The sequence below is a fragment of the Geotrypetes seraphini genome, chromosome 7 (assembly GCF_902459505.1).
Source record: "Geotrypetes seraphini chromosome 7, aGeoSer1.1, whole genome shotgun sequence".
Lineage (NCBI taxonomy): Eukaryota > Metazoa > Chordata > Amphibia > Gymnophiona > Dermophiidae > Geotrypetes > Geotrypetes seraphini.
The window spans coordinates 1879214-1900868 of NC_047090.1; the positions used below are offsets into that span (position 1 = coordinate 1879214).

A 21655-nucleotide genomic window follows, 5' to 3' on the forward strand; every position below is an offset into this window, starting at 1 on the left:
TCAGACGTGTCGCTCTCCTCTGAACCCTCTCGAGTAACGCCATATCCTTCTTAAGGTACGGCGACCAATATTGGACGCAGTACTCCAGGAGTGGACGCACCATCGCCCGATACAACGGCAGGATAATTTCTTTCATTCTGGTTGTAATACCCTTCTTGATTATACCTAGCATTCTATTTGCTCTCTTAGCGGCCGCTGCGCACTGTGCCTTCGGCTTCATTGTTTTGTCCACAGTTACCCCAAGCCCCTTTCTTGGGTACTCTCATTTAATAACATCCCTCCCATCATATAGCTGTACCTCGGATTTCTGCTTCCTACATGCAATACTTTACATTTCTCTACATTGAACTTCATCTGCCATCTCGTCGCCCACTCCCCCAGTTTGTTCAGGTCCCTTTGTAATTCTTCACAGTCCTCTGTAGTCCGAGCACCACTAAATATTTTGGTGTCGTCTGCAAATTTTATTATTTTGCACTTCATCTCCGTTTCTATATCATTTATAAATATATTGAATAACAGCGGTCTGAGCACCGACCCCTACGGAACACCATTCATGACCCTCCTCCAGTCCGAGTAGTGGCTCTTCACTCCTATCCTCTGCTTCCTACCCGCCAACCAATTCCTGATCCATCTATGTACGTCTCCTTCCACCCCGTGATTCTTCAGTTTCTGAAGTAGGCGTTCATGGGGTACCTTGTCAAAGGCTTTTTGGAAATCTAAGTATACGATGTCTATGGGGTCCCTTTTGTCCATCCATATGTTAATTCCTTCGAAGAAGTGCAGTAAGTTCGTTAGGCACGATCTCCCTTTGCAGAAGCCATGTTGGCTTGTGGTTAGAAGTTTATTTCTTTCAAAATGCTCATCGATGCTGTCTTTTATCAGTGCTTCCACCATTTTCCCCGGAACCGAGGTCAGACTCACCGGTCTGTAGTTCCCCGGGTCACCTCTTGATCCCTTTTTAAAGATGGGCGTAACATTGGCTATCTTCCAATCCTCCGGGATCACTCCTGTTTTCAGAGATAGATTGCAAACTTGTAGTAGTTCCGCTATTTCCTCCTTTAGTTTTTTCAGAACCCTTGGGTGGATTAGGTCCGGGCCCGGCGATTTGTCAGTTTTTAATTTTTCTAACTGCCTACGTACATCTTCAAGGCTTACTTCCATGGATGTTAATTTATCTGTTTGGTCTCCTTTGAAGATTTGCTCAGGTTCTGGTATGTTGGATGTGTAATCTTTTGTAAATACAGATGAAAAGAACATGTTCAGTCTCTCCTCCACTTCTTTCTCCTCCTTCACCACTCCCTTCCTGTCTCCGTCATCCAGCGGTCCCACCTCTTCCCTAGCTGGCTGCTTCCCTTTAACATATCTGAAGAACAGTTTGAAATTTCATGCTTCCTTGGCTAGCCTTTCTTCATATTCTCTTTTTGCTTTTCTAACCACATGGTGACATTCTTTTTGATACTTCTTGTGCTCTTTCCAGTTCTCCTCAGTTTTGCCCTTTTTCCGTTTCCTGAATGAATTCTTCTTATCACCTATTGCTTTCTTCACTTCTTTGGTTATCCACGCCTGGTCTTTGTTCGATTATTTTTGCACCCTTTTCTAAATCTTGGGATATGCAGATTTTGCGCCTCAGTCACCGTGTCCTTGAATAAAGACCAGGCTTGCTTTACAGTCTGCCATTTCTTTGAGGTGTTCCTAAGTTTCTTCCTTACCATTACTCTCATCGCTTCATAGTTTCCTTTCTTGAAGTTAAAAGTTGTCGCTATGGTTCTCTTTCCCTTCGGTATTCCTGCTTCAACTTTGAACTTGATCATATTGTGATCGCTGTTACCCAACGGTCCCACTCAACAAACACCCGACGCTCTACCTTCTCAAAAGAGTTTCAGTCTCAATAGACCTTCATCTGGGGGGGAATGTACTATCTTGCTGAAGTATGGAATATATAAATTAAAAAATTACCCACTAACCTTCCAAAAAAACATTTGAAACATGGTTTTTCTGATACTCTAAAACAGCCGTCTAACTGACCATAAAACATACATACAAGGAAAAGCCACACACTTCTGCTTCCTGTGGCAGACTCAATATAACCGCTGAATTATTTGAATAGACTGACTGCAGGGATCTTTGGGCTCTTTTTACTAAGCTGCGCTAGCGGTTTTAGCGTGTGCTAGATGCTAACGCCAGCATTGAGCTGGCGTTAGTTCATGGCGCATAGAGCAGGGTTAGCGCACGTGGCAATGCAGCGCGTGCTAAAAACGCTAGTGCACCTTAGTAAAAGGAGCCCTTTATGCTGTGTTGAGTGAGTGAAGATTGTTATTTTTAATTAATGAATGGAAGTTTGCATATTTTCAGTTATTGATTTTAAATTATGTATGTTTATTTAATGGAAACTGCTTACAGTATACTCAGTATGTAAAATTTTAAATTAAATAAATACATAAATGTAGTTCAACACACAGAAAAAAAAAAAAAAAAATCATGCTCTTATCTTATTAGAATACCTTTGGGTCCCGATGCGTTTTGCCAAAGGGGCTGCTTCAGAAAACCCGAATCCAAACACATTTCACAAAACTCTTTTTCAGAAAATGTGGTCTGTACAAAAAAAAAAAACAAAAAAACATTAAATGAACAACATAATAAATCCGTTTTAAAAAAATTCTCACGGCATAGCTGTATGGTGCCATGACTTCCATTTCCCAAACAAATTGCAGGATACCCAGTATTGAAGCTGGGGAAAAAGAAACTCCCTCTCATGCCGTTACTAAATCCAAAGATTAATGCATGCAGAAAACAAACCCACAGCTCCATAAACTTTTCATACCTTTCATAGGTGTATAAAGTGTTCAGAAATTTGAGTTCTCAGTAGTGTGTGGCCATCATGAGCTCTTACCACCGCCCATTTTGTAGGCGGTAAGGGCTTCCGCAATACCTGTACACTAAGGCCCAGATTTTCTAATTGGCACTGATTGTTTAGGCACTCAAACTCAGTAACAAATGCAATTGAAACAACATTATAAGAACATAAGAATAGCCTTACTGGGTGAGACCAATGGTTCATCAAGCCCAGTAGCCCGTTCTCAGGTCCCTAGAATCTGGCCAAAACCTAAGGAGTAGCAATATTCCATGCTACCAATACAGGGCAACTTCATTTCCAATTGAAACAGGGAATATATATCAAAAAATGGGAGTCAGTAAAGCTTGTTGGATAAATCAAAAACAAACTGACTATGGTGAAAAAACTGGTCTCAAGGGAGTAAGCCTATATTTATATGGTACGCTCAGAGATATGAAACTCCAGAAGAGGGGGAGTAACCCCCCTCTTATATTTAAGAGTTTACCAGCCAGTCATTGCGAACTTCAGATTGAAATTACTCTCTGAGACCTGTAAGCTCAATTTAGTTTTAAAAATATAATTTCTTTATGTTGAATCTTGTATGTTGAAATTTGCACTGGAAGGCTAGATAGACTTCACTTATCTTTTGAAAAACGTTCCAGTGATCTCTTTAAATGCATATTTCAATGTACAACGTACAAGATTCAACATCACATTTTCCGCACGGGAATCGCAAGCATGGCTTTCTAAAAAAGGGCCCCTCTGACTGAGTGCGCCTAAAATACAGTAGCTTCTGGGGGTCTTTATTTTTCATCAGATCCTATTACTGGCAAGTTAGAAACTGTCTGTATTAACAATGTGAATGGATATGCAGAAAGAAATTGCTAAATAATTCAGAACAAACATACCAGGCATGAAAAAAAAAAAGAAAAGGTGATATGAAAAGGGAGGAAGAATATAAATTTTTTTAGAAATTGGGTTTTTATTTAAATGCAAAAAGGAATGTGTATGAGAGCTGTTACCGATGAGTACTGCACTACAGACCACAGAGAAACTTTTAGGAGTTAACAATACACCCCATTTAATAGGACAACAAAAATATAAGAACTGGAGTCTGGCTAAAGTTCTAGATCTAGCCAATTTTGGACAGTGGCAACCAGCTGACATATGCCTGTAGCCCGTCTCTGACAGGGGCAACCCACTGGCTTGTGATACTTCTGAATTAGTTTCCCTTCTCTGACTGCAGCATGTAATGGGAGTGTGTTATCCATACCTCTTCTTTAGCACTCTCCAGACTGGTGTAGGATTAATCTTACAAGCGGGTATATATCTCATCATGACCAGCAGGTGGAGACTGAGACAAAACTTTGGAACTGTACATATCATGTGGCCCCTCCCTAATTACCTCAGTCTGCCGAATAGACAAGCAGAACTAAGAACTATATACATAAAACCAAACAAGACTCCAGACAGGAGTATCAACAAATAAAAACAGAAATGCTGTTGGAAAATACAAAGGAACAAATGCAAATAGCAAAAGTCCCCACAGCTTGCCAACTACGCTAGCCAAGCCACAGCCGCTGTTCTTAATCTCCCCGGCCCTAGAAAAATACTAGAAACCGATCAAAAAATGAAAATCTGCACGCAAGAACACAACAATAGAAAGGGTGGGTTCCTATACCGGTCTGAAGAAGCTAAAAGAAAGTAAATTAGCAGGTAAGAACCTAATTTCTCCTTTCTCATGCTTTTAATTGGTTGCCATGCTGCAACGTTTGTGCCTTGTGTCTCGTAATGCATTTTGGTCTTTAAACTTGTTTCCTAAGCTGGAAATTTAGGAAGAGTAAGGCAGCTTATTGTTAACTGTTTGCGTTTCTAGAATGCTCGTGGCGTTCGTTGTACTGTTAGCAGTGCTGATATCGAACAGAATTATCAGCAGAACCCTCAGGGATCTATGACATTTTCCACGGGCCGTTTCACCTACCTCCTGGATTTTGCACGTAAGAAAGTCTTTCTATAATAATGAATTTTGTTACAAGTTTTAAACCCAGTGCTCAGTTCATCAAATTATATCACGCTACTTCCATCCAAAATGTTTTGTAAAACACACGCGGGGAATCTCAGAACACCACAGTGTGGCCGCACTCTTCACTGGCTCACCCGATCGTGCATTTACTTTCTTAATCTATAGTGATTGTTCTTTTTTTTTTCTTTTTTACTACTCATTTCATTTGTGCTGTCCATTTAATAAATTAATTATCATGAAATTTATCTTCTTATGTCATAATTGCTTAATCAATCAACATTTCTTTAAGTTCATTTCAATTCATTTAGTTCCCATTAAAGTCTAAGCTACTTAGCTTATCAAATGTCGCTGTTACCCCACCAAAATGCACCACGGTGGGGTACAGTATAACAGTGACATTTGATAAGCCTTGCTCCACACTCACCACACGTGCTTTCAAGCACCGTTGCGTTATAGCACGTGCTAAATCTATGCACGCATTAAACGCTAACGCGTCCATAGACTAATGTGCACGCATTAGCACGCCTTTGTAAAAGGACCCCTATGTGACTTAGGCACATGTTTTAGAGAATAGCACCTAGTGCTTTATGCATGTAAATGGCAATTATAGTGACATAATTTATGTGCATATGTGATGCTATTCTATAAAGCTGTGTGCATAATTGGTCCCTAAATATAGCCACTCTTGGTAGAATTATCCTCACTTCTTGAGACATGATTTTAGGACTTACTTCTGCTACTGTGTGACCTGCACAAATGCCATCAAGATCATCACTCAGGTTGTTTACACAGAATATCTAGAAAATATTGAGAACTAAACATGACTTTTTTTTTCCTCCATATTTTTTGTGCATTTTATACTTCTAGAAATGGTCCAGATCAACCAACAGACCAGAACAAGCAGGGAAATCAGGAAGATAAAAAAAGCAAAGCACGCAGCAAATAGGTAAGCAATGAGTTCTCATTGAAAAATGCACCTTCATGAGGATTTAGATCAGGGCTGCCCAAGTCCGGTCCTCGAGATCTACTGGCAGGCCAGGTTTTCAGGATATCCATAATGAATATGCATGAGAGAGAGAGATTTGCATACCAAGAAGGCAGTCCAGGCAAATTTCTCTCATGCATATTCATTGTGGATATCCTGAAAACCTGGCCTGCCAGTAATAATAATAATAATAACTTTATTTTTGTATACCGCAATACCATAAAACAGTTCAGAGCGGTTTACAGGAGAAGAGACTGTACATTTACATTGAAGATGCAGAGTCAGATTAACCAGGGTAAAGTAACCAGTAACAGTAACAATTAAAAAGTAAGATAGGTACTTAGAAATTCCCTTACTGTCCCGAAGGCTCACAATCTAACTAAAGTACCTGGAGAATAACAAAGAAGTGAAAAATAGAGATAGAGGAAAAATAAGAAATAAACATTCTAACAAGACTACATTGATCTAAAATACTTTGGAAGGATGAAGATAGGAGAGAAAGGAATATATACAGTTACAAGGGAGTGCAGGATGAGGATAGTAAGATCTTGAGGACCGGACTTGGGCAGCCCTGATTTAGATCTATTATCCATACCGTTATTTTGTATTGTGTTTTAGTTAGTCATGTGAAAAAGTTAGGACACCCCATGAAATATTCTGTCCTTTTTAAGAAATGTTCACATATTGATGTCAAATCTTTTTTTTTCATATAGCCCTGGATACTACGCCACTAATGGTACTGTAACTTAGTAAAACTGTAGTTATGGGAGTGTGGTGCAGTGGTTAGAGCTACAGCCTTGGCACCCTGAGGTTGTAGGTTCGAATCCCTCACTGCTCCTTGTGACCCTAGCCAAGTCACTTAATCCCCATTGGCCCAGGTGCATTAGATAGAGTGGGAGCCTGCCGGGACAGTTAGGGAAAAAGCAATGTTACTTACCGTAACAGTTGTTACCCAGGGACAGCAGGCAGCTATTCTCATTAGTGGGTGACGTCATCCGACGGAGCCCCGATGCGGACGTCTCACAAGCATACTTGGTTGTAGAAACTTTAGAAATTTCGAGTCACCCACACCGCGCATGCGTGAGTGCCTTCCCGCCCGATGCACCGGGCATGTCTCCTCAGTTCAGATAGCTAGTAGAGACGCCAACCCAGGGGAGGTGGGTGAGATGTGAGAATAGCTGCCTGCTGTCCCTGGATAACAAATATTACGGTAAGTAACATTGCTTTATCCCAGGACAAGCAGGCAGGTATTCTCACTAGTGGGTGACCTCCAAGCTAACCTCAATGGGATGGTGGGAGAGTTGGCAACTTAGGAGAATAAATTTTGTAATACTGTTTGGCCAAACTGTCCATCCCGTCTGGAGAAAGTATCCAGACAATAATGAGAAGTGAAGGTATGAACCGAGGACCAAGTAGCAGCCTTACAAATCTCCTCAATTGGTGTCGATCTGAGGAAGGCTACAGAGGCTGCCATTGCTCTGACCTTATGGGCTGTGACTTTATTGTGAAGGGGTAATCCAGCCTGGGCATAGCAGAAAGAGATACAAGCCACCATCCAGTTGGAGATGATGCGCTTAGAGATAGGGCGCCCCAACTTGTTCGGATCAAAGGAGATTAAAAGTTGAGGAGCAGATCTGTGTGGCTTGGTGCGTTCCAGGTAGAAAGCCAAAGCACGCTTACAGTCCAGAGTATGAAGAGCTGATTCTCCAGGGTGAGAATGAGGCTTTGGAAAAAACACTGGAAGAACAATGGATTGATTCAGATGAAATTCCGAGACCACTTTGGGGAGGAATTTGGGATGGGTGCGAAGGACCACCTTGTCATGATGAAACACTGTAAAAGGGGGATCCGCAACCAAAGCTTGAAGCTCACTGACTCGATGAGCAGAAGTGAGGCCAATGAGAAACACCACTTTCCAAGTGAGATACTTCAGAGGAGCCTTGTTAAGAGGTTCAAATGGAGGCTTCATAAGCTGAGAAAGAACAACATTGAGGTCCCAAACCACTGGAGGCGGTTTGAGGGGAGGGTTGACATGAAAAAGTCCTTTCATGAATCTGGAAACCACAGTATGAGCAGAAAGAGGTTTCCCTTGAAGAGGCTGATAGAAAGCAGCAATCGCACTCAAATGGACTCGGATCGATGTAGACTTGAGGCCAGAATGAAATAAATGCAAAAGATAGTCCAACACAGAGGATAAGGAGGCATGTTGAGGCTCCTTATGACGAAAAAAACACCATGCAGAAAATCTAGTCCATTTTAGGGAATAGCATTGTCTGGTAGCAGGCTTCCGTGAAGCTTCTAAAACATCCCTCACAATTTGGAAAAACTGAAGGGAGGTTATGTTGAAAGGAGCCAAGCTGTCAGGTGTAGCGACTGCAGGTTGGGATGAAGCAGAGACCCCTGATGCTGCGTAAGCAGAGATGGAAACACTGGTAGAAGGAAGGGCTCCCTGCTGCTCAGCCGAAGTAGAAGGGAGTACCAGGGTTGTCTGGGCCACCGAGGGGCAATCCGAATCATGGTGGCCCGGTCGGACTTGAGTTTTACCAGAGTCTTTTGGGGAGCTGCAAAGAGGTCTATCTGTGGCGTTCCCCACAGAGAGAAGATGTGATGAAGGGGCATGGAATGGAGAGTCCATTCGCGAAGCTGTAGAAGACGACTCAAGTTGTCCGCCAAGGCATTGTCCGCCCCCTGAATATAGACATCTTTGAGGAAGGTGTGTGGCGAATTGCCCAATCCCAAACTTTCAGAGCTTTCTGACAGATGTTTGTCCGTGCGAATGAGAATCACCATGTCGTGAAGGAGATTCTGAAAAGCATTGAGAGCATTGAAAATCGCTCTGAGTTCAGTAGATTGCTGTGACACAGGCGGTCCGCACTGGTCCAATAGCCCTGAGTGCGCAGACCATCCAGATGAGTCCCCCAAGCATAGGTCGAGGAGTCGGTCGTGAGAACCTTTTGATGGGGAGGCATGTGAAACAGCAAACCTCTGGAGAGATTGGAAGAGAGCATCCACCAGCGAAGAGACTGTGTCAGAGCAGGAGTGACCTGAATGTGGTGAGTCAGAGGGTCGGATACCTGTGTCCATTGAGATGCCAGGGTCCACTGAGGAATTCTAAGGTGAAGTCTGGCAAAAGAAGTCACGTGTACTGTAGAGGCCTTGTGGCTCAGTAGAACCATCGTGTGTCTCGCCGAGATGGACGGGCGAGAGGACACTGATTGACAAAGACGAAGAAGGGCATCCAGGCGTTGTGGAGGAAGGAAAGCCCTGAGTTGAATGGTATACAGAACAGCTCCAATGAAGGGAAGAGTCTGGGAAGATTGCAGATGGGATTTTGGGAAGTTGATCTCGAACCCCAGACTCTGCAGGAACCAGATCGTCCATTGGGTCGCCTAGACGACTCCCTGAGACGTGGAATCCTTGATGAGCCAGTCGTTGAGGTAGGGAAACACCTGAAGACCGCGGTTCCGGAGTGCTGCGGCCACTACAACCAGGCACTTGGTGAAGACTCTGGGAGACGAAGCCAGGCCGAAAGGAAGCACTCGGTATTGAAGATGAAGATGTCCCACCCGAAATCTGAGGTATTGTCAGGAGGCCGGATGGATGGGAATATGAGTGTAGGCCTCCTTGAGATCCAGAGAGCATAACCAGTCATTCTGCTCGAGGAGGGGATAGAGAGAAGCCAAAGTTAACATGCAAAACTTCTCTTTGACCAGAAACTTGTTGAGTACCCTGAGGTCCAAAATAGGCCGCAAATCGCCCGTCTTCTTCGGAACAAGGAAGTACCAGGAGTAAAAACTCCTGTTCCGTTGGTCCAAAGGGACTGGCTCGACAGCTCGAAGCCGGAGCAAAGCCTGAGCTTCCTGAAGAAGAAGGGCGGTCTGGGTTAAGTTGGAAGGATACTCTCTTGGAGGATGTTCCGGAGGAACTTGATGGAACTGAAGAGAGTATCCCTCTCTTACGATGGAAAGGACCCAGAGGTCGGTGGTGATAGTCCATCGATGGTAAAATGATGGAGATGACCTCTGATGGGAAAAACAGGGGAGGGCAGAACGATGGCAGTTATGCTCTCTACAAGACAGTCAAAAAGGCTTAGGAGCCTTGGGAACAGCAGAAGTAGAAGGTTTTTGCTGCTGCTTCAGCGTGTGCTGTCTCTTAACAGGCTGACGGATGGTAGGGGCCTGTTTCGGTGGGTAACGCCGCTGGTAGATCAAAGGCGGGCATGATGGACGAGGTGGAGTAGGCTTGGGCTTCGGACGGAGAATAGACTGGAAAGACTTCTCGTGGTCCGAGAGCTTCTTGGTCGCCACCTCGATGGACTCATCGAAGAGGTCGGCTCCAGCACACGGGACATTGGCCAGCCTGTCCTGAAGATTCGGGTCCATATCGATGGTCCGAAGCCACGTCAGGCGTCGCATGACCACCGAACAAGCAGCAGCCCTCGCCGAGAGCTCAAAGGCGTCGTAAGAAGACTGCATCATCTGAAGCCTCAGTTGGGACAACGAAGCCAGGACCTCCTGGTATTCGAAGCGAGCCTGCGAGTCCAAATAGGGCAGAAACTTTTGTAGAACTGAGAGGAAAAACTCGAAGTAGGTGGCAAAATGAAAACTGTAATTCAGGACTCGAGAGGCCATCATCGAGTTCTGGTAGATGCGCCTGCCAAATCTGTCCATGGTCTTGCCCTCCCGGCCAGGTGGAATGGTGGCATAGACCTGGGAAGGGTGAGACCGCTTCAAGAAGGATTCCACCAGCAGAGACTGATGAGAGAGCTGAGCCCCATCGAATCCCTTGTGTTGAACAGTGCGGTACCTGGCATCCATTTTCTCCCGGAACAGCTGGGATGGAGTAAGGAGTCTCGAAACAGCACATGAAGGTCTGGTTCAGCAGCTTATGCAAAGGAAGCCGGAGGGACTCAGCAGGTGGTTGAGGGAGATGCATCGTTTCCAAATATTCCTTGGAAAATTTGGACCCCGTGTCCAGGGTAATATCCAGATCCACAGCCATCTATCGGAGGAAAGAGGAAAAAGACAGCTGGTCAGCCAGAGCAGGGCCTCGAGGACAACGAGGCCTCCGGATCCAACGAGGCCGGGGATCAGCAGGGAGAAAAAGATCCCAAAGTGTCTTCGAGCTCCGGCATAGGAGGAGGTGAAGACTCCGGAGGCAAATATTCGAGGAAAGGCTGCTTCTGATGAGGCGAGTCATGCCTCGATGAATGCCTCGAGCGATGGCCAGAACTGTGCCTGGAAGTCGGCCTCGATCGTCGAGGCGAGCGAGGCACCGTCGACGCTTCCAGCGAATGAATGGGGCTGGAGGCGGTGGATCGAAGCAGAGGTGGCTGAGTAGACGCACCCCAAGGCACCCGCCAGGCCTCGAGGCTCAGCATCGATGGCATCGGGTCTGGAGGAGGCCCTCGCAGAGACTCGGCTCCTGGCATCGAGGGAATCGGCTCCAACGGAGGCATTCGCAAAGACTCTGCTCCTTGCATCGAGGGAAGCGGTTCCAAGAGAGGCATGGGCAAAGACTCTGCTCCTTGCGATGCATGCATCGATGCCAGACCAAACACTCGCAGAGACTCGGCTCCCTGCAGCGAGAGTGTACGACGTAGAGGCACCGTAGGCAGCTTGACCTCACAGGAGGCTCCCGCGTGCCCAGGCTGGATTTGGGAGAGAAGCTTTGGCCCCATAGTAGTAAAGAGCTCGATGAACTGCTTCTCCAGCAAGGTCTGGAACGACGCCAGCAAGGAGGGATCCGCATACGCAATGGGACCTCCTGCACGGACATCGGGATCCCTGCCGCCCAGGTGCTTGGACTTAGAAGCCTTGGGCACCTTGAGCACCACAGGGGGAATGGGCTGCTTAGCTACCTGACCTGAGGAGGCAGAGGAAGGCACCGCAGCAGGCGGCGGAGGCAAAGCCGTCACGAACGAAGCAGGCTTGAGGAGAGGCCACAGAGGTGGAAGATGGAAGAGTCGAGGCGGAAGTCGAAGGTTTGGCACTCTTCGATGAGGTCAGCTCCAACGAAGCCTCCATGCTGAACAGCGACTTCCACAAGAAGCAGCGATGCTTGAACACACGTGCTGTAAGTGTAGAGCAAGGCCGGCACGATTTCGGAAGGTGTTGAAGCCCGAGACACTAAAGGCAGCGTCGATGAGGGTCCGTCAGTGAAATCGTGCGCTGGCACTTGACACACTTCTTAAAACCGGTGATAGGCTGGGACATAGGCCGAAAAAGCTCCGCCGCTAGGTCGAAGCCGCGGGGCTGCAGCCACGTGGCCTGCCCAGTTGAACGGAAGGAAAAATTTTTTTTTTTTTTAAACAATAAAACACAACGAAAATCAACGATTATGAGTAAAAGAACCCAAAACCGCAGACTTAGAAGGCACAAGTGAAATTACTTTGCGCAGAGAGTCGAAGACGGACTTCTCGGCTCCGCGGAAAAGTAAGAACTGAGGAGACATGCCCGGTGCATCGGGCGGGAAGGCACTCGCGCATGCGCGGTGTGGGCGATTCGAAACTTGTGAGACGTCCGCATCGGGGCTCCGTCAGATGACATCACCCACTAGTGAGAATACCTGCCTGCTTGTCCTGGGATAATGCTCGAATACCTGAATAATTTGAAATCTGCATAGAATTGTAGGATATGCGGAATATAAAATATTTTAAATAAATAAAAAAGGTCCCTTAGTTAGGAAATCTGTTCCCTGGTGAGGTCTGGGCTAGGTATGGTTCAGAACAGCTTATATTACCCCTGGGAGAGCATCCAGTCATCATGCAATGGTAAGACGTAGTAGCTGAAAGCGAGGGCTTTTGTATAGCTGAGGCCGGGTTGAGTTAGCAGGAAATACAAATGAGAGAAAAGCTGCCATGAGTTACTGCCATATAATTTATTTTATTCATGAACTATGCTTTCTGTTATTATACATGCTATATTCCACCTCATTTTGCCCTTCATTTGCCAACATCTTCCTAACCAGCCACATCAAATGAACCAAGAACTAGATTTGGCCCAGTGAAGAATCATAGCACCATAGCGCAGGACAAATCAGTGTTTTGAGTGCAGACTTGAGTTTAAAGGACCCATGTCTTCATTGTCTGTCTTGACACCAGTCTGGGAAGAGAAGGGGGTGGGAAAAGGGGAACTGAGATGTTGCTATAATAAGCCTAATGATAGAAAATATCGGGTCCGGTTGGATTTTTATCACAGTATTTTCTATCATTGTACTTTTTTAATTGAATTTTCATGGTTTTATATGTCAGTGTTTAATAAATTATCTCCAGAACATCTGTAGCCACAGTTTTCGTTTTCATCGGTGGATCGTTTTCACTGTGGATCATTGGGTCTCCCCATTTTTCTTTGTTGTGCTATAATAAGCCTGCCCATTGCTGTTGCCCTAGGCCAGACACTTTGTGTAAAGTGATGCATGTAGGTAACAAAAATCCCAAGCACAAATACAGGATGTCCGGGGCGGTACTTGGAGAGACTTCCCAGGAAAGAGACTTGGGAGTTATGATTGCCAAGTCGATGAAGCTATCCCCACAATGTGCGGTGGTGGCAAAAAGGGCGAACAGAATGCTAGGAATGATAAAGAAGGGGATCACGTACAGATCAGAGAAGGTTATCATGCCGCTGTACCAGGCCATGGTGTGCCCTCACCTGGAGTACTGCATCCAGCACTGGTCACCATACATGAAGAAGGACACGGTACCACTCGAAAGGGTCCAGAGAAGAGCAACTAAAATGGTTAAGGGGCTGGAGGAGTTGCCATACAGCAAAAGATTAGAGAAACTGGGCCTCTTCTCCCTCGAACAGAGGAGATTGAGAGGGGACATGATCGAAACATTCAAGCTACTGCAGGGGATAGACTTAGTAGATAAAGCCAGGTTGTTCACCCTCTCCAAGGTAGGGAGAACAACAAGGCACTCTCTAAAATTGAAAGGGGATGGATTCTGTACGAACGTAAGGAAGTTCTTCTTCACCCAGAGAGTGGTGGAAAACTGGAACGCTCTTCCGGAGTCTGTCGTAGGGATTCAAGACAAAGTTAGACAAGTTCCTGCTGAACGGAACATACGCAGGTAGGGCTAGTCTCAGATAGGGCGCTGGTCTTTGACCAGAGGGTCGCCATGTGTGCGGACTGCTGGGCATGATGGACCACTGGTCTGACCCAGCAGTGGCAGTTCTTATATAGGACTGGCCCTGATAGAATTATACTCCTTTCCAAAACATGACAATAGTTTAAACATATTGCCATTTAAATTATAAGATGAACAGTTTTCCTCTTCATTTTAAACATGAAACTAGAGCAGACCTAAAATCCCAAAGTAGCACAATATGCTTCCCCCAACCCCCTCCAAAAAAATAATCCATACCTTCCAAGCACAAAATATGAGGGCAATCAAAAATTAAAGGCAATTGTTAAATTACATGATAACCGGAACGGAGCTAGCAAAATTCAGCATATGTACTTGTATAAGGCCTGTAAGATCAGAAACATGGATGCTCCATTGCAAGATTGCACCATTGAAGAATGGGCAGTAGTGCACTTTTTTTGGGCAGAGGGAGTATAACCTGTGGAAATTCACCATCGGATATTGACTGTTAGGGAGGAGAAAAACCTTCTTCGTTTCAAAGGCCTACTCAAGAGCCACCTATTTAAAGAAGCATACAATACTTGATTTTTCACTCCTTTATTTTTCGATTTTCTCAAAAAGAAACAAATAGCAGTCTTCCCTTCCCTTTTGTTTATTCCTTATCTGTTTTTTCTTTTCTGTATAACTTGTAGTTCCAACCCAGCCTCCTTCCTGTTTCATGTTTGCCTGTTAAATTGTCAACCAATTAGTACGCCATTTGATGTTTTACTTAAACTCTTTTAATTATTTGGTTATTGGTGTTGGTTTTTTTTTTTTAATATGTTTATACTTTTTTGTATTTATGTTTTTAATAATATATTAATTTGTATCTCGCTTAGAATTTAGATAAGTGACTCAAATTTTAATAAAAACTTGATAGCACCATGAATCAACAAAAGGTTTATGAGTGGGTAAAAAGGTTTAAAGTGTGAGGAACAAGGGTAACCAATGAAGGGGCAGTCTGGGTGCCCATCAACATGGCGTTTTTTTTTTTTTTATTATGCCCCTTTAATTGTTCTGTAAATCACATCCATTCTAACTCATTCTTCCCCATACCAATAAAGTGTCAGTGTTGCTTATTCACAGTAAAGATTTTCAAAAAAATTCAACCAAATGTAACATTCTAGTCTATAAATGCATTTTCTAAATTGTTATTTCAAGTGATTTAGGTATCGATGACGATCAACAGCGAACACCATTAAACAGTGGATTCATTTGGCAGTTTCTGGGAGAAAAAAATAGGTGGACAGAATACCAAACAGAGGTATGACTTAGGATATATGAACAGTCAAAAGGCGATGTAAGTCAAAGCCTAGTTTGAGCAGTTACCAGCTAAATTTACCCTTTTTCACCCAGGACAGGGGTGTCAAAGTTCCTCCTCGAGTGCCGCAATCTAGTCGGGTTTTCAGGATTTCCCCAATGAATATGCATGAGATCTATTAGCATGCAATGAAAGCAGTGCAAGCAAATAGATCTCATGCATATTCATTGGGGAATTCCTGAAAACCCGACTGGATGAAGAGAGACTTTGACACCCCTGACCTAGGGGCTTATAAGAGTATGGCATTAGTTTGCACATATCACATGATAAATTAAAAAATGAATGTGCAGCTAAGTCAAAGCTAGCGGTGGGTGGAATTCCCAGCATGTCCCTATATATTTAGAAGGGAATTCAATAAAAGGCACTGAAACTTGAACACCCCCCCAAAAAAATTCATTACTAATTGCTATTCTGTAAAGCAGGGGTGTCCACACTTTTGGGGCTTGCGAGCCACTTTTAACATGACCAAGTCAAAATGATCTACCAACAATAAAATTTTAAAAAACACAAAGCACATGGTACGCAGAGAAAATGTTAATTATAATTTATATTCTGGGGTTTTTTTCAAAGAGATCAAGGCAGATGAATTTATGCAATGTCACTTCAGTAACAACTATTTTTTTGCTAAACCACGATAGCGGTTTTTATCGCAGGGAGCTGCGCTGAATGCCCTGCACTGCTCTTGATGCTCATAGGCTTCCTGCTCTAAAAACCGCTATTGCGGTTTAGTAAAAGGGGGCCATAGTGCAAAATATAGTCAGCAGATATAAATTCTCAAAATGGCCACATTTTGATCACTAAATTGAAAATAAAATCATTTTCCCTACCTTTATTGTCTGGTCATTATTCAAATCTTGTTGGTCCCAGGCTCTGGTTGTCTTCCGATAACTTGCTTGCCAGGGTCTCCTTCTTTCCCCATGCTAACCATCCATCTTCTATCTCTGTCCTCCCCTTCTGTTTCTCTTCCCTTCCCTGGAGGTCTGGCATCTTTCCTTTTTTCGTCTCCATCCACAGATCCACCTTTTCACAACTACCCTCCTATCCAGTATCTCTGTCCCCCTTCCACACCATCCCTTATGTCCAACTTCTCTCCTTTTCTAAATCCCATTGTCCACCATCTCTCTCCCACTCCTCTGTTTTTAGACCCATTATTTCTTCCCCCTATGCACATATCTTTGAACCCCCCTTCCTCCCTTCTACACCCCTTGAAGGCTTGCACCCCTTCTCTGAAGGCCTGCCTGTCCCCTCTGAAGGCCTGTATCCCATCCCTGAAGGCCTGTACCCTATCCCTGAAGGCCTGCCTGTCCCCCCTGAAGGCCTGCACCCCACCTCTGAAGGCCTGCATCCTATTCCTGAAGGCTTGTATCCCATCCCTGAAGGCCTGCACCCCATCCCTGAAGGTCTGCCTGTCCCCCCTGAAGGCCTGCACCCCCCACCAAAGGCCTGCACCACCACCCCTGAAGGCCTGTCAAGTCCCCCCCTCCCGTAGGACTACCCCCCTCCCCCCGGAAGGCCTGTATTTTCCTCCATAGGCCTCAGGAGCTGTTGTCCTCTGCCGCGGTCCCGCCCCTCCTCTGACATCAGAGGCAGGATTGCGGCAGAAGGAAGACAGTTCCTGAGCCTATGGTAACCAGGAAGGATCACTAAAGTACTGGTGATCGTCTCTGCAGGCTGCTCCCTGCTAAAATTAAGTAAAGGGATGCGCAGGAGGCCAGAGAGAAAGCTGGTCAACTCAGAAAGGAAACCGCATGGCTCAGCGATCTACCGGTCGATCGTGATCGACGTATTGGGCACCCCTGCTATAAAGGGTGTTCGCTTTTTATTGAATAGTGCTTAATATAGCTCTTGAGCCTCAATTATGGGCACTGGACTAAGCCTGCTGTAATCTGTGGTAAATGTCGGTGTCCAAGTTAGGTGTGGCTAGGCCAGGGGTGGGCAACTCCGGTCCTCGAGGGCCAGAATCCAGTTGGGTTTTCAGGGTTTCCCCAATGAATATGCATGAAATCTATTTGCATGCACTGCTTTCAATGCATATTCATTGGGGAAATTCTGAAAACCCGACTGGATTCCGGCCCTCGAGGAATGGAGTTGCCCACCCCTGAGCTAGGTAGTACTCTGTATTTCTGCATGCAACTTTTCAGAATACCCCTGACGCCCATGGCCATGCCCCCATGGGAATTAGGTGCTATGTCTTATAGCAGTGTCTCGCAAACGTTTTTTTTTAGCTCTGGCACACTAAACGGACGCAAATGTTTTTTGCAGTACATTATAATTGAAATTATAAAATTGCAAAACCAACAAAAAATTAAATTCTGATTGTTATTTATTTAAGCTCTTTAAGCTATGTATGGGTAATTGTAACAACGGTGAAACTAAAGTAGAGAGAATAGAATTGCTAATCAATATGATGGATGTGCTTGTTTTTGAGTGCAAATTAACTCAAAACGCGGCTCGATAGTGTCAGCATAGCTATCGCTACCATTCAGCATTTTCAGTTGGCATTACTAATGTCAGTGAAGGCCTATGGGAAATTATATCAATCTGACTCTGGCATGTGAATGCAGATAGACCCTGAGGGCAGGGAGACTGTTTTAAGTAGCCCTGATTGAATCATGATTAGCTAAAAGGTGTTAATGTGTTAATGTCTGAATAAAATGGTACTTAGGACAATGGATCCAGGTGCACAGATAACTAAAGTTAATCAGAAACTATTGTCAGAGACAGACTGGAAATACATATATGACTACAGCCTATTTTTCTCCTGTCTACGAAGGAGGGGGGAGATTTAACTTCTATTGTAGCTCAATAGATTCTGGTTTTTAGAATAAGTTTCCAAACTATAAAAGCCCCCTCGCAGCATCACCCCCCTCTCTTGGCTCTTGGCACTCTGGTCCTCTCTTGTTTCTCTTGAGCTCTCTCTTTCTCTGTCTATCCTTCTCATTATCTATGGAACACGAAGCTTGGACCATCACCCCATCCCCCTTTTCTCTCTCTCTGCCTTTCCCTGGAACTTCAGGCTTCTATGTCTCTCTTTTCCTCTGAACTCTGTAAGACAGGGAAATTGCGTTGCTCTCTCATTAATTGTAATGCTCATAAATATTGCTTTTCTGTAAGCCTATTTCTATAATATATTCTTTATGCAATCACCTCTGGCAGTGCCTTTTTGATTCTACTTCCTGGTGAATCTTCAGTGAGGGAACTGAACCTGGGACCTGGCGTTTGTAAGGGCGCCGCTCAAGTGACCCCCACCAACCATACATTGTGGGGGCCCCACTAACAAACCTTACAGATAGTTGACAAGCAAACACGCATTTCATCATCCACCATCTGCAGTCACTCTCTTTTTTTCCCGATTTAATTTCCATCAGAGCTGAAAATCCCAAATTCACAAAGATAAGAAGATCCAAACAATCACAAAGCCTTCATTGCTTTGTTGCTCAAGTTAGGATAACGACTGCATAAAAAATAAAAATAAAAGAATGATGCTTGTCTGGGCGGTTGTATCTCTCGTGGCACACTGGGAATCTCTTCAGCGCACACCACTGTGCCTTGAGAGGCACGACCTTATAATATAGCATACATCCAGATGTGCTTGCAAATTTTCATGCATGCTAATTTACATCAATAATTGGTTGTTTGCACTCTATTGTTGACGGCTCAGAATTCATTATCCAATTTATTTGCATGCACATCTTGGAAGCGTGTCCAACATTGGGCATGCAACTTTAGGTGCTATATATAGAACGCAGGGGTTACTGCACAGAAAAGTGGTTGCACCTAATATTCTGTAATCATACCTAACTTTAGGTATGGTGTATATGAGGGTGGTTTGAAAAGTTTGGTAAAAAAGCAAGTTAAACAATGTAGTTTCTATCGAGGGCTATATACTTAGGGTTCCTTTTATGAAGGTGCGCTAGTGTTTTTAGCGCGCACGCTAGCCGAAAATCTACCACCTGCTCACAAGGAGGTGGTAGCGGCTAGTGCGCGGGGCAATTTAGCATGCAAGGCCCTAGTGCACCCTTGTAAAAGGAGCCCTAAGTCCAGCAAGATTCCAGGTTTTTTCATATGCTATTTCGCTCCATCAAAAATTACAAAGACTAGGGGGACACTCGATGAAGTTACATGGAAATACTTTTTAAAACCAATAGGAGGAAATTTTTTTTCACTCAGAGAATAGATAAAGCTCTGGAACATGTTGCCAGAGGTTGTGGTAAGAATGGATAGATAGCGTAGCTGGTTTAAAGCAAAGTTTGGACCATTTCCTTGAGGAAAAGTCCATAGTCTGTTATTGAGAAAGATATGGGGGAAGCCACTGTTTGCCCTGGATCGGTAGCATGGAATATTTTTATTCATTGGGTTTTGGCCAGGTACTAGTGACCTGGATTGGCCACCATGAGAACAGGATACTGAGCTTGATAGACCATTGGTCTGACCCAGTAAGGCTATTCTTATGTTCTTATGTCCTACGATACAAAAAAAAGAAGACATGGTACTACTCAAAAGGGTCCAGAGAAGAATGATTAAAATGGTCAAGGGGCTGGAGGAGTTGCCGTACAGTGAAAGATTGGATAAACTGGGCCTCTTCTCCCTTGAAAAGACGAGACTGAGAGGAGACATGATCGAAATACTGAAGGGAATAGACTTAGTAGATAAAGACAGACTGTTCACACTCTCCAAGATAGGGAGAACGAGAGGGTACTCTCTAAAGTTGAAAGGGGATAGATTCTGTACAAACGTAAGAAAGTTCTTCTTCTGTGGTCAGAGATTAAATGCGTTTACAGACGTCTTCAGGCAAACACAGTTTAGAAGACAGTTCCTACAACTCAAGACACGAGTCTTGGCTATAGGAGCTTTATTCTTCCTTAAATTTCCTTGCAAATGTTTGGTGACATATGAGAATAATAAGTACAGTTTTGTTGATCCATCTCATTTGGAAAGTTTCCTGAAAGATAAATCTAAAGTAGATAAATTACCTGAGACTATTGCAGAGGTTGATAAAAAGTGATAAAGTAAAGAAATGAACATTGTCTGCTTCTCTAAAGTTAGAATTTTAATTACCTCCTTATTTTTATGAGATCTATTGGGTGTAGTTATAGTCCTAATAATGTGGACTTGGATTTGAAAGATTTATTTCTTTAATGTAATAATTTTGTTTAACATTGGTGTTTATTCCTATTTTTATTTGTTTTAATAATGAATAAACTTGTAAATAAAAAAAAAAAAAAAAGGTTCTTCTTCACCCAGAGAGTGGTGGAGAGCTGGAACGCTCTTCTTGAGTCTGTTGTAGGGGAAAACACCCTCCAGGGTTTCAAGACTAAGCTGGACAAGTTTCTGCTACACTGGGACGTACACAGGTGAGGCTGGACTCTTTTTAGAGCACTGACCTTTGACCTGGGGACCGCCGCGTGAGCGGACTGCTGGGCGTGATGGACCACTGGTCTGACTCAGCAGCGGCAATTCTTATGTTCTTAAAACCTGGAAACTCGCTGGACCAAGTGCATAGCCCTCGATGGAGACTGCGTTGTTTAACTTGCTTTTTTGCCAAACTCTTCAAACCACCCCCGGAGAATAGCACTGTGTACTTTTATTCTGTACCAATTTTTCTGGCACCATATATAGAATTTAGTCCTAAATGTCCAAAATTTCTACATTAAAATAAAAAAGTCTTAAAAACACACACACGGTATGCAAATTCTGATTAAATATTATCTCATAAGAAAGAAAACCTTTTCTTCCTTTCCCATTTCCCTCATTACATAAACCTTAATCTCTGCTTTTTGAAGACATGTTCGGGAGTCACATAGCCAAATTCTCATGAGATGTTATGTGCTCTTATGGGGTATTTTTTGATGTAATCACGTTCCAAAACATAGGCTTAATTCTTTGTGGAATTTGTTGCTCTATTTTTAAAATTCCAGTTAATTTACTTTATCTCCGCATTGCCCAGATTCTGACACTTCCTTTTACTTCAGTGCGAGTATTCACCCTCTCTCTCCTTTTCATAGCTGGGATGTTCAGTCACTAGTGCAGATATAGAACAGAGCTATCAGAACAACCCTCAGGGATCAATGACCTTTTCAGCAGGATCCTTTACCTATCATCTGGACTTTTCAGGTACAGTTTAGCACTATAAGTTTTTTTCCTTCTTTTATGAAGAACTACTGAACAAATATTTGACCAAGATGAGGTTGTCATGATCTATTTAATGCATATACAATAAAATCGACAGTTCTTGTTATAAGGAAAAATCTCGTTAGATCAGGACTCAACTATCGATATCCGCTATAATAAAACCCTTAGCGCGCATGCGCACTTCAAACTCTGAGAGTCCGTGGCGCCGTGCCTGCACATGTGCAGTATACCACCAAGCG

At 44.0% G+C, this 21655-nt stretch overlaps 1 protein-coding gene across 1 annotated transcript in view; it reads left to right on the top strand.

Moving 5' to 3' along the window:
* The window catches only part of LOC117363647, a 135028-nt gene that overhangs the window by 110887 nt on the left and 2486 nt on the right, over positions 1–21655 (top strand). The window contains exons 20-23 of the mRNA XM_033951738.1: positions 4710–4830; positions 5724–5802; positions 15125–15227; positions 21290–21398. Coding sequence (XP_033807629.1) covers positions 4710–4830; positions 5724–5802; positions 15125–15227; positions 21290–21398 — 412 coding nt within the window. The remainder of the gene's footprint in view (positions 1–4709; positions 4831–5723; positions 5803–15124; positions 15228–21289; positions 21399–21655) is intronic.